Here is a 14,433-nt window from a genome sequence, read left to right as displayed (position 1 = left end):
AGAAAAGGGATCCAATGAATTGACTGGCTCCTGGGAATACCTCTATAGTTAAGGAAAGGGCCTGGATTGCCCACAAGTGCTCCACACATGAAATAAGACTGTTTTAGAGCTCTGTGAGCTGGGGGAAAGACATCTCACCTAAACCATCGTTCAATGCCTTTAAATGGATACTGGGTTCATATACTTCCTCTCTTAATCACCTGTAGCATGTTGCTTGCTAATGATTTTTTTGGATGTTAACAATCTTCAGAAGCACAATTTTCATTACACCAACTGAATTTCCTTCTATATATGATGAAATACATTTTTATAAGGATTGTAAGATAAGGACTGTAAAAAGAATTTTAATTTTTAACTTATTTTTGAATAAAAGCAAAAGTGACTAGAATGTTGATTTTGGAAAGTTATAAACAGAAGCCCTATTGACTTGAAAGAATATTTCCTGTGAGTTGTTTAAAATTTGACAAAAAATATATAGGAAGATATTGAAAATAATTCTAAGAAATCTTGATTGGAATGTAGATTTGTAGATTTTATGTAAATATATGGACCAATATTATTTCACTTGGAAGAATTCAAGGATATTTGGGAACAATCTGCTCAGAAATTTCTCTTTAACATTATCTGCTATTATGAGAATGGATTTAAAAGAGGCTACAGAAAAGAAACAGGCTTTAATGGACAAAATAGAGACTGAACTAATTTGTATGTGGATCTGAAACTGGATTTTAAAATGCCAGACTACAAGAACGATATGCAAAATGATGCTACTCTGGATTTACAAAGGAAACTGGCTAAACTTTTAATAATAATAAAACAATAATAAAAGGGAACATACAAATAATGAATCAGAAGAATGACTTGAGTAGCTTTCTTATCTTGGATTTACAAAAGAGACTCCTACTGAATGGGTTTCTGAGAGAAAATGATAAGAAATCAACTTGTGGGGCATTGTCCAAATGATTTTTTTTCCTCAAAAAGGAACTGGACTTTCTTGGGGTTTTTTTTCTTCGAAAAATATTTTGCTTCTCATCAAAGAAGCTTCTTGGATGAGAAGCAAAAGGTTTTCAAAAGAAAACAAAAACCAAAATCAAGAAAGTCCAATTGCCTTTTGAGAAAAAAAACAACCATGACCTGGAGACTCTCCATAGCCTTGTGGGACATTGTTTTAATGGATTAAAGATCAAGCTTTTAAAAGTAGATTTAAGAAGCAATATAAGAAGACTTATTTCATCAAGATTAAAATATTTATTATATTCCTATAGCTCTTAATGGACTTTTGCTGATTCAGACTGAATGATGAAATTGTATAATTTATCTATTGATAATAGATGAATTATGAGAAGTACAAATATTTTATTAAAATATCAGAAAAGCTCATAAATTCCTGAAATTGTTGGTACTTATTTGGAGGAAGAAGAAATCATTTTTATAAATCTTTTTTTTATTTTTCTCTTCACTTTTTCTTCTTTATATTCTTCTTAGTTTGCATTAATATTTATGTCTTTAATAAATTTGTAAACTTTAATAAAAATATAAAAACATGCTATTCATAAAAATCATTTGCATGTGCCACATTGTACCAGATGAGCTTTAAAAAAAGAAAAGTGATTCTAATGTTTTTTTTCTAAAGCAAGTAAAATAGTTATTTATGGTCGTGTTTATTCTAGAGAAGCTAAAGCAAATAATAAGAATGGTACTGTTTACAGCCATTATTCTTCCCACATTTGGTGATAAGAAGGCATACATTAGAATTGTAACAGCAACATGTTTTATTCAGTTTTAGAGCAGCGTACATGTTTTGAAGCATTCCAAAGTGGTAGTTCTGAACTGATTTGTTGACTGTGAACAGGCCATCGAGTTGCTTGATAAATGTGTCTCTGACTCTAGTGCATGTAAAACAAGCCTGGCAGGAAAAGCGGACAAGAAAGATTACAATAGCAGAACTCCTGCTAGCAACCATCTTAATGATAGGAATGAAATGCTAATCTTACAAAACCATATTTTGCAAGTTTATTATATTAATGTACTGATAGAAGAGAATATTTCTACCTCAGGGTTGAACTGTGGGGTCCTTGATCCTCTCTGAGCCTGGTTGCTTACTTGCAGCCCTTTCATTATTAAACTAGGTAACTGCTATCACTCTAGCACTGATGATATTGCCTAGTTTCGTAATGAAATGTCTGAAAGAAAACAATTCAAGTTCAGAGAGCTTGGAGCACACAGTACATTAATGAAGCTATAAGTGGATAAATCAATACATTTGTGTTTGTGCACACACCCACACACAGGTATATACATATACATGGTGCAATATAATACCAATACTAGTAAAAATAAAACAAAAGCCCAAACCCTATCACAATATAATACGTAAGACCATTTCATGATTTTGCGTCCCTGCCAGCAAAGAATAACACAAATAACACAACACAAACAAACAACAACGGAAATCATAAACTCTATCTGAATTTTGCTTAAAAGAAGCAAACAGTTTTGTGCAAGGACTGATTATAATTAAAAGCCCAACATAAGCTCTTAGGCTTCCCTTTCCTTAGCAGGACCCTGAAAACCTACTCCAACCACTGAAATGTTTCCAGGTAGTCCTCGACTTATAACAGTTCATTTAGTGATCATTGAAAGTTACAATGGCACTGAAAAGTGACTTATGACTGTTTTTCACACTTAACGACTGTTGCAGTATCTCTATGATCATGTGATCAAAATTCAGAAACTTGACAACAGACTCATATATGAGGGTCATGTGATAATCTTTTGCAACCTTCTAATAAACAAAGTCAGTGGGGAAGCCAGATTCATTTAACAACCATGTCACTAACTTAACCACTGCAGTGATTCACTTAATAACTGTGGCAAGAAAGGTTGTAAAATACGGCAACATTCACTTAGCAGCTTAACAATTCACTTAGCAACAGTAATTTGGAGCTCAATTGTGATCATAAGTTGAGAACTACCTGTATTATATCTTTCTTGCCTACATACTTATATTTTAAAAACCACTGGAGATAACCACAAAGATGATAAAATTGAAGTGGTTGAACTTTTCATGTTTAAGTCTGCTTTCTTCCTAATTTCTTTTGCTTGTAGAAAAAGTTGTGTGGAAGTTGTGTAGGGAGTGGGATTGCTCTGTTATCTTTTCATTAATGTCCTGTTTCTTTATTTAAGTAATGATGAACATTATATAAAATTGAAACATTGCATAAACCTATATAAATGAATAAACAAATCTAAAGTAGCTGCAGTTGTATAAATGCTTCTGTTGATTTATTTGTTAGGGTGGTAAGATTCCTATCAGATGGACTGCACCAGAAGCAATTGCCTATCGCAAATTTACATCAGCCAGTGATGTCTGGAGCTATGGAATTGTCATGTGGGAAGTGATGTCATATGGAGAGAGGCCTTATTGGGATATGTCCAATCAAGATGTAAGTGTCTGTCACCTCCAGAGGACCTGCTTTTTGTGATATGTTGCCATGGAGTTGGAATTGAATATGAGTGAGACTGGCACAATCGTTTTATTTGATGTAATGTGATACTTTATTTTCAAGGCTATCCACCTCCACAATAAACCTATGTGGTTTATCATTTAAAAAAAGTTAAAGAGAAATCGGCCTATATCTAAGAAAAGGAAATACAAACAAGTGGAAAACTGATGTTATCACACAAACACACAAACATACATACACACATATCCTGACTATTCCATTCTAACCCAAGACTTGGGAAACAATCAAGTTTTAGCAGTTTATGAAAAATTAGTAAGGTGGGATTGGCATGGATCTAAATGATTTTAAAAGGAAAAAAAGCTACCAGAACTTCTGCAAGACACTGGGAACTCTTGAGATGCTGATGACATGCTACATGGCTTGGACATTTTTCTTTCTTAGTTTAAGTGGCCATAGGGCAATTTTCTAGGATCCCAGAAACAACACTAGATTTGTTTTCTCCGTGTGGACAATTACCACACTATAGTTGAAGTTAATTGAGCATATTTTGTGTTGGGGTAAATAACATTTTGCTAAATATATTTAATCAGATAGCTACTATCCGTTTGTTTGTTTGTTTGTTTGTTTGTTTGTTTGTTAAATTTATTGGCTGCCGATCTCACCACAAGGTAACTCTGGGCAGTTTATAATCATGAAAGATAAATATAAATATACTAAAAACATTAAGTTAAATCAAGCCAAACACTATGATCCAATTAAAGATGGGGAGTGCAGGATGGAGTGGAGATAGAATCTGTTGTTAATCGATCAACCACCTCTACTGTGATGTTCCCATATTGGAGCCCTAAGTTAGCTGGTCTTTAGTCTCTTGTCGAAGGTCAGGAGGATGGGGCCAACTTCATACTGGGGGACAAGATGTTCCAGAGGGCAGGTGCAACATCAGAGAAGGCCCTTCACCTGCAACCACCATAATGATCAGGCTGATAGGGCTCACAGCATGCTTCCTCTGCCGGCATGGGTAGGATGGGCCAATCCGTGGATGAGACAGTGCTTCAAGAAGCCTGAACCCATGCCATGAAAGCCTATCTGTATCAGAATAATTACTGTAAAGATTGGACTTGGAAGACACATACCTACATCAAAAGACTGTGAGCTTAATTCATTTTCATTTTTATTTGTGGGATACCACCAGATGAAATTTCTTACAAATTATACAAAGCAGAAAAAAAGTTGGTGAGGGACTAATTGGAAGTGCTTAACAGAAGATTTTCCGAAACGTGTGAAATTGATTAGAGAATGGCAAAATATCAACGGAATGATTGGAGGGATTTCTCATAAGCTTTGCTTCTGTTTTTGTTAGTCAGGAAGGGAATCATTCATTCCTCCATACATCTAGCCTTTAAAAAATATCCCACACTTTACAGCAAAGGCCCAGGAAGGAGAAATGTTGACAGGATAGAGAAGTAAGTGAGGAAACTTGAAATATCTGGCTCCTTCAGATTCTGCAACATATAGGTCTATATATAGGCAGTTAAGTACACAATTTACAAGTTTTAATCATAATATAAGAACGGATCATGAATCAAAAAAGAAATGTTTTCATTTACAAAGTATTTCAAAATGTGGAAACAAAATTGCTGATATTTATTCTGTATAACTTTTTTCATTTGAAAATATATTATATCTAAAACCCTAATGTGAATTTAACTCCTATCTTGAGCTGACAATTTTATTGATGCAATAACAACATCAGAAGATATATCCTTGGAATACATTAATAAATGGGTTTTAGTGAATGACCTTTTGTACATTAGGTAAGTTCTTTTTACTCTACCATCTGGAATACTTCATTCCAAGTGTGAGTTTGTAAAATTTATGTTTTTCTAAATGAGACTGAAAATGACAGAACAATCTTAAAAGGAAGACAAACCAGTGAGATAAGAAACAAGCATTATCAGATTGATTTATAAACAGCTCAACATTTCTTCTTGCCTTCAGTCTTGGTCATCAACTGGAAGTACACTAATTTTAAGAGGTTCACCCATTAATAGAAGTTAAAAGTTGCTAATGTTTATAAATGTGTCTTTTTAATATCCTACAAAAGTTAAATGTAGAAAGGAACACATTTTATCTTAGTGATATAACACATAAAATAACTGTGTTAAGATCATGCGCATACTTTGAAGATAAGGGATTTTAAGTAACAGAATTAAGACAGTAGGGCATTCAGAGTAACAAGTATTGGAACAGAATGATCCAGCACTTTTAACTCAGAATAAACAAAGCGACTAACATGGAAAAATGTATCAGATGCATTCTATAAACACAAATTCTTATGAACAAGAAAAATAAATTTAATGCTGTCCTTTTGTCCATATTGTTCAATTAAAAGAATGTCAAGATTAATTGGACAGTAGTGCAGTTCTGGTGCCTTTTACCAGAATTGTGCCCCTCTGGACAAGGGGCCATTGAAAGCACAGCTCATGTGCTGTTGTATTGCCCTTTCTATAACTTATAATCTTACCTGATTAAATATCCTGGAAATTTGGGTCACTTCTATGTAAAACTATTATTGTTGGATCAGTATAATTCAGTTTCTCTTAACATAGCTAAGTTTTGTTACACTGTCTGTAAAATTAGGCAGACTTTAGTCACCCATTGATTTCACCACCATCAATTGTAATACATTATTATGCCTTGTGCTGTTTGGTTCTGTACAGTTTTATTTTATTTTAATGTTTAATTTTTGTGTGTGCTGGTCCACGACTGTAATAAAAATTGAATTGAAAAAAATGCCCTTTACCAGAAGAGATTTTGAAAAAAATCCTCACAGGCTTCAAATTGTCACTTAGATGAAGAAAATGCTTACTGTTGACATCTTTTTTTCAGTTTGAATGTAAATAAGGTCCTGGAAAGTTATTAATTTTATTTTCTTGAATAGGGTGCAGTTTCTAGAAACCTGGAAGACAACACTTCTCTGTTTCTTAATGTTTAGTGGCCATGTAGAAGTATGAATCCACATTGCTAGCCATTGTGCCTGAACTACTCTTCATGTGAAACAAATTGTATGGTTGTGTGAATCAATGTGTGTGGCCAATTAATCTTTCTTCAGTCTGTAAAGACTGCCAGTAAGGGTGCCCATTAGTGCCAGCTGTGATGGCATGAAGTATTGTGAACTAGGCATGCCCAACAGTTGGGAGCTGGGTCTCAATTATGCATGAACGTATTCTCAGTAGCTTTGCCAAATAGGCAAATATGATAATGAGATGCATGTATGGAAGGGTTTATGTGATTTTTATGCAAACTAGTTTGAGATTATATTGCCATAGTTCATCATCGCACACATATAACATTGCACACTTCACAGTAGGATAATTTGCAGCTGGCCTTTATGGGTACAGGGTAGTGAACAATTATGCCACTCTGCACTTCATGACAGACAGATTTGAGTGAGTTAAAAAGAGCCAGATGTTACTAACAGTGAGACGCAAACCATTATACAATAGTTGAACTATAGTCTGGTTCCTGGTTATATGTTGATCTCTTCAGGGTTTCACTGGCATCCAGAAGATCAATGATCCCTGGAGCAACAAAACTTTTAATACAGTCGCTGAAAAATGTTAATAGCTGTACTCCTTAAAAATCTCCTTTCTAAAATGTAGTGTCCAGAACTGGACCAGTTATTCTCTGTATACTCTGACCAAAATCTAATGGAGAGAAACAATGGCTTCTCATGAACTTGAGATCATGTAATTCTGTCCAATATGATCTTGCCCATGTTACAATCATGTCTTTGATTTTTCTTGCCTAAATGAAATGTGTTATATTTTTCTTGCCTAAATGAAATGTGTTATATTTTTCTTGTAGAAATTCATCTTGTTAATTTCATTGTTCTAACTTCTCAAGATCTTCCTGAACCCTGATACTGGTCTCTATACTGTTTTCTATATCTCCTGTTTTTATATCATCCACAAATTGTATGTTATAAAAATTATATAATAATATTTCTTAAGTTTTACCAAGACATTTATAAATATGTTGAATGATATCAGGCTGGAATGGAGACCTGAATACATCATTTGACCTCCCTTCCTGCCTTGATGTGAAACAATTATTAAGTAGAACGCTTCAGGCATCTCTAGACTTCATAGTAGTATAGTTTACCCACATTGTGCTATTCTATACTAGGATTTCATGCAAGTTAAATTATGTCCACCTTGTTCTATGGTCATGATCATGCTTAGGTCATATTAAATTATAGATGAGTTCTTAATAGGTGGCTCTGCCAAGGTATATACTATTTTATAATTTTCATAAATCAATTGGTTAATAGAAGTTTTGCTCATAACAATACCAAGGTAACTAGAATGTGGTTACACAGCAGTTACTTTTTTGTAGTTGGAACAATTTATTTGCCAAATTTACATAGACACCTGTCTCATAAATATGTAACTCTGGACAGCATGCAACACAACAGTTAAAACTCTATCACAATCTAACAAATTTTAAAAGTTTTCTGGCATTATACTATTATCTAACCATTTTTCCTCTAACCCATTTTTAAAGTGTGTATTTTGGCATATGTTTATTATCTGAATATTCCAAATGACTTTACTTTCCATTATTTTAATACTACAAGTGGCTAATTAGAATGCTTTGGGACTTTCTTATTATGTGAACAGAATTTTTGATTGATGCCAAAACTGAATAAAACTTACTTTGCTTTTTCTGCCCTGCATTAAAATGTCTCCTAAAATATAATTTTCCTGTGTTTCTTAGGTTATCAAAGCCATTGAAGAAGGCTATCGACTTCCACCACCAATGGACTGCCCAATTGCTCTACATCAGTTGATGCTGGATTGTTGGCAGAAAGAACGTAGTGACAGACCTAAATTTGGACAGATTGTCAACATGTTAGACAAACTTATCCGCAACCCCAATAGCTTGAAGAGGACAGGCTCAGAAAACTCCAGGTAAGCTAATGGTAATAGATGAAGGAAAGTATTGGTAGTGACAGCCAACTGTAATTCAGCTCAACGGTTGTGCTAAACTGAATTATGTTTCATAGTCCTGACCAGGCTATTTATATACTAGTATAAAATAGTATATAAATATTTAAATCTTTCAAGAATAACCTTACTTTATATATTTACCATTTACATCTGCACAGTATTAAAATAAAAATGCAGCAGAAAGCTTTTTTTATTTATTTTAACTATCCTATTCCAATGGTTCTTTCATGGACACAAGGTCCTGGTAGAAATCTAATAATTACATCAAGGTAAATCTGAGTAGCTGCCTTGGCCATCTGATCATGAACTTTTTTTATTACAGAAAGTATCTAATATATTGGTATATTCTCTATCTAGAAAATGTCCTGATTCCAGCCAACACAAACATGCATGCACAGAATAATCTGTAATACTTTCAGTGGAATGGGAAATACAGAAAGCAAAATGGAATGCATAGTTACTCACACACCCCAAATGAAAGTCACAATTGTTTGAGCAGCTTGCCTGAAAGGAAGACCATATAAAAGAAATGACTGGAGCAGTAGGTGCATAGAAGCTAGCCAAAACCATCAAAAAAACAACTGTAGGTCATAGTCGATCTGAAGTCAAGGAGGCATACATGTTGCTATCTAAAACAGGCTGCTGTTTCACAGGATCATCTGAAATAACAGAACAGAATAACTGAATTGGAAGGGACTTTGGAGGTCTTCTAGTCCAACCCCCTGCTCAAGCATGAAACCCTATACCATTTCAGACAAATGGCTGTCTAATCTCTTAAAAGCCTCCAGTATTGGAGCACCCACAACTTCTGGAGGCAATGTGTCCTCCTTCACATTGCAGTTGAAACTAGTTTGAAAAGAAAGGGAGTAAGAAAAAAATATATTAAAAAATTTGATTCTTCTCATGCATTAGCTTAAAGTTTTTTTAAAATAAAGTGTTTTATGTTGCCTTAAGGTCAACTAATGAAAGATATGTTTTTAAAAAATCAATAAGCAACTTGAAAAAAATAAAGACAGATTGATACACATGATTCTTTGAAAATAATTATTATGCCATTTTCTTTTCAGAAGTGGAGACCAGATCCAGTAGAAATAGTCATTGAGGACAATTCTTAAAAATAAAATCATTTTCTAATCCTTTTCTAATATGATGTAGTCTGATGTGTCATACTACAAACTCATTCTCAGCCAACATAGGCTTTGGTTAAATTGGCTGAAGGTAATGAAATTTACACACAAGCATATCTGATAGGGGCAACTGGCTTGTCTGAGAAGGCTTTTCTATGAAAAATGGTGACTTTAGAAGACTAAAATCTAAAATTCTGTTGTAATTTTTTCATTTAAATGCCTTTTTAATGGAGCAATTTCTTCCTGTCAAGCAAGAAAAGGAGTAGGCTCCCTTGGATGCACCTGAGATAATTTGTAACTCGCTCTATTCTTGTATCATTGTAAATTGGGGCTTATGCTAGAAACCTACATGAAACTGAATTTCACAGAAGGAAGTTGGCAGAAGGCTTTCCCAACCCTACAATCCTACAACAGCACTCATGAATCATACTTTTACTTGAGTAACAGAGCATGAGATCCTCTTTCATGCAACTGTTCCAGGCTCAAACTTACATATAGTTCTTCAAATAGGGTTGGGTAAAACATTAGTTTGAAATCCTGAGTGCTATTCTGAATAGGATAGACTTTACCCAACTAAAATAGAGTTGTGGCTCAGTATAAGATTGCTTCAGAATTAGGTTGAAACGTGTAATTATTTTTTCTTCTCTAAATAGGCTACCAGAATTGGGCTACCACAATCTAGATAACTATCAGATGGCAGGAAAGATGTAGCATTTCCAATATCTCTTTAATGTCATCTAAAATTTTCAAAATTTTACACACCTGATTTGTCAATCCGATTTTAGCAGCAACTCAGAACACAAACCATCATATGTCTATCAGATGCTTTGGACCCAACCCATAGCTAATATAATATTTTGGGGAAAGCCTTCAATTACTATTACTTACTTTTTATGTAACTCTGAAGTAATATTGCCAGGGCCACAGGAATAAATACAGAGATCTTTTGTTCAGCTGGGATTAATAGAAATCTAATATATGTTGTCTTGCTTTGCAAGTTTTATATTATTTTTTAGCACCTCTTATTTCAAGGAACAGAGAATTGCCCTGAAGAGCATAAGCAATCATATGTCCCCTGGAACAAGTATCATGACTAGCCAGAGAGAAAAGATAATAAGAAAACAAAATATTTCAAAAAGTGAAACATATCTTCATCCCTAAATTAGTTCAGTGAGCTGCATTAAATGAATNTTGCAAGTTTTATATTATTTTTTAGCACCTCTTATTTCAAGGAACAGAGAATTGCCCTGAAGAGCATAAGCAATCATATGTCCCCTGGAACAAGTATCATGACTAGCCAGAGAGAAAAGATAATAAGAAAACAAAATATTTCAAAAAGTGAAACATATCTTCATCCCTAAATTAGTTCAGTGAGCTGCATTAAATGAATAGAGGGAAGAAATAAGGCTGAACAGTATTAAATTTAAATGCTCACAATACACGTTTAAGGAAAAGTGGTTTTTTAAAAATTTAAAAAAATCATTTTACATTAAAAAGTAACTATTTTCTTGTTTCTTCTAGTTGTTCTAAGTGCATCTGTAATATGACAAGTGTATTTACCTTCGACTATTATTTAAGAAGGAAGGTCTCTATATTATCAGGTGTTTAATCTCTTGCAGCAGTGTTTGATTCCAATTTTCTGATAAGCATACATCTTAGAATATTTTAGCTTTCCCTGTCATGTAGAATCTGATCTTCAGTGCTTATTGTTATGAAGTTGCTTTTAATATCAGCATCAAATATCCTGAAAAAATGAGTTTGTATATTTAGGTATGGCTTTGCACAATGCAGACTACCAAAGAAATGTTCCTTTAAGGCGATATCCGTGTTTGTTCTGAAACTTGCTATCAAAAAGAATTGGCAAAGATAAAAATTAAAAAGAATATTTTTCTCATACAAGACGCTTGCAATTTTTGATTCTGCACACTTGAAATAAACAAAAGTACTAAACTTTTGTTCATTTTAATAATAATAAACATTTCTTGTGGTTTATTTCAAAATGGTACACAGCATGTAAAGGTTTCTATTACTATATGGTCTTTTCATATTAAAAATACTTTGTAAAAAGTTATATGACATTAAAAAGTAGAAATTGCATTTGATAACCCAAAAATTGAAGCCGTGAGTGCTCAGTGCTAGCATTTTGCATACGTATTAGTCAGGAACTGATTGACTAAAATTGATTAATTCTCCGCTGTACCTGCTTTGTATGGAAATTTTAATTTCCTTCTATATCTGGCCAAGAAGAGGCCTGTTGGAAGCTTTTTCTAAGTTCTGCACTTCCAGAATGTATGACAGCCCATACTTTTCATCACTGATGTTTCAGATGTGTTAAATCAACATTTGTGTGTGTGTGGTGAAGGTTGGGGGTTTTTGTTTTTGTTTATATGGGCTATATGGGTGAGGACTTAATTCATTCACAATTCACAATTCACCATCACCCTTAGAACCTCATTTGTACTATTAATGAAGCTTTTTTTGCAGGATCCAGTCTGGGTCAGTTATGAAGACCAGAGGTTTTATCTTCTGAGCTTTCAGACTCAGGGAACTTCTCTCTGGCAGTGCTGCTAGAGAGAAGTTCCCTGAGGATAGGCTCCAGCACTAATTGTGTGTTTTTCAATAGTTAGTAAATTTAAAGTCTTCCCCACCAAGCCAAAGTACAGACCATTTCCCCCCAGAAAATATGCATAAATCTTGTATCTCTAATTATAGAAAATAACTTTTGTATAATCTAGTTTAAAATCTAGATAAATCCCTTGTTAATTAAAACAATGTTGTTGTATTTGGTTCTAGGCCTAATACTGCTTTGCTGGATCCAAGTTCTCCTGAATTCTCAGGTGTTGTTTCTGTTGGTGATTGGCTTCAAGCTATTAAAATGGAGCGATACAAGGATAACTTCACAGCTGCCAGCTATACTACTCTAGAGGCTGTGGTGCATATGAACCAAGAGTAAGTACTTGGCAGTATTAACAAAAAAAGTATAAAACTGTATCCTTTTTGTTGTTGCTTTGCATTGTTCATCATTACAGTCAGTCATTGGCATGCATTTAATAGTGGAATATTGAAATTAATATAATTTGAAAATATATTCTACAGTGCATGCAGACATTGTATTGGGATATTGCCAGTATTGGAATTCAGCCAGTTTGCACCACTTCGGCAGAACTGGTACCTAATTTTTTGTTGCCCAGGCCCAGAATGGACTTCCAGAAGCGGCATCCACACAGAGAATCAGTTGTTCACATATTTGAATCCCACCACTGGATATTGCTTCTGATTTTTATGCTTGAAATAGAAAAAATAGAATTTTAGAATTTAGTTTGAAGATTTAATGTATGGTAATAGAATGGGCTTGTAATAATTATAGGCAATGTAAAAAGTTGAAGCTGCATTAGCATTTCACTATTCTGGAAAGGGTTAGAAGTTAACCACTTTTTTTAAAAAAAATCCTGCATTTCCCCCTTAATTGTTTTTTTCATTGTATTTTGTATACTAAACCTCACTAAAACACATTAAAATGCAATACATTTGGAGATGTAATTAAGAATTTATATCAATTCACCTTGATTTTCATTATTTTTTATTTGTTGATGAAGATAGATATATATATCTGGCATAAAGTTCTTATCTCTTGGCTCATTCCTTTTTTTTTTTTTTTAATTCATGTAGTGACCTGACAAGAATTGGAATTACTGCCATTGCACACCAGAATAAGATTTTGAACAGCGTCCAAGCAATGAGAACCCAAATGCAGCAAATGCACGGCAGAATGGTTCCAGTTTGAGACAGTACTGAATAAACTCTAAACTCTTGAAATTAGTTTACCTCATCCATGCACTTTAATTGAAGAACTGCACTTTTTTACTTCTTCTCCTTGCCATTGAAATAACAATAATAATGATTTGCAGCACTGTTTGATATATAAAGATTGCTAACAGTGCTGCAAGGAGGGAACCTACAAAAATGACAGGTCGTCATTTGAGAACAAGCCTGGAACAAATTGTTTCCTGGAGTATACTTATGTGGATCAGCATTATGTAATATACTTGTATCTATAAAACATCCATTCAAGTTTTGAAGCTGTGTTTCCTGCCAGATACTGTTCTTAAACAAAGGAAATACTATTCCCTCCCCCCCAGCAGCCATGGGATTACAATTATTGTGTTTGATCTGTGGATAAACCATTTTTTTCCTTCATCTTTTATTGGAACAAAGAATCTTCTGAACCAGGAAATGTTGGCATATTCTAGGCATCCATCGTACTCTGCAGAAAGCTTAAAGCAAAATATTATTTGGATGATCAGTGCCTCTCAAGATTTATCCACTTGCAATCTAAGACAGGGAGCAGCCTTCATGGATTACTGGATTTATTTATTTTATTTTATGAAGGGAAGAGTGTTGGTTGCTGTTATGGTTGCTGTTGCATTACACTGAGTATATCTGTCATGATTCTAGTAATTATCTTGCCAGTCAGCCATTCTTAATGATGGATTTTCCAAATCTACATCTAACCATCCTTCAAGAGACCACTGGCAGTGCAAAACTGAAAAGGTCAGTGGAACTTTTCTACTACCTGTTGTTTCAATTTTCATTAATGATAATAAAACAGTGCATTTATGAAATTGAAATCATAAAGGATGTTTATTCTGCTTTTTCTGTGCTTAATGAGAAATTGTGATATCACTAACTGGGCCCTTTCCCTTAATAATTTGTTGACATATTTGTAATGATTGTCACTTTGTGCAAACTGTGGAGCCTTGGAATTCTCATTTTTATACTTGATTTGTTTTTAGAAAGCATGGGATGATTCATGTAGACGTAAACACC

The 14,433-nt window shown here is 33.9% G+C and overlaps 1 protein-coding gene across 1 annotated transcript in view; it reads left to right on the top strand.

The window, feature by feature from the left end:
- The window catches only part of EPHA4 (EPH receptor A4), a 147,136-nt gene extending 133,156 nt beyond the window's left edge, over window positions 1–13,980 (top strand). The window contains exons 14-17 of the mRNA XM_015817860.1: window positions 3,297–3,446; window positions 8,247–8,440; window positions 12,400–12,555; window positions 13,276–13,980. Of these exons, the coding sequence (XP_015673346.1) occupies window positions 3,297–3,446; window positions 8,247–8,440; window positions 12,400–12,555; window positions 13,276–13,390 (615 nt within the window). The 3' untranslated portion in view covers window positions 13,391–13,980. The remainder of the gene's footprint in view (window positions 1–3,296; window positions 3,447–8,246; window positions 8,441–12,399; window positions 12,556–13,275) is intronic.
- The last annotated feature ends 453 nt before the right edge of the window (window positions 13,981–14,433 follow it).

This window comes from Protobothrops mucrosquamatus, unplaced genomic scaffold (genome assembly GCF_001527695.2).
Source record: "Protobothrops mucrosquamatus isolate PMUCROS unplaced genomic scaffold, P.Mucros_1.0 scaffold642, whole genome shotgun sequence".
Lineage (NCBI taxonomy): Eukaryota > Metazoa > Chordata > Lepidosauria > Squamata > Viperidae > Protobothrops > Protobothrops mucrosquamatus.
This window is presented reverse-complemented; position numbering and strand designations above follow the sequence as displayed.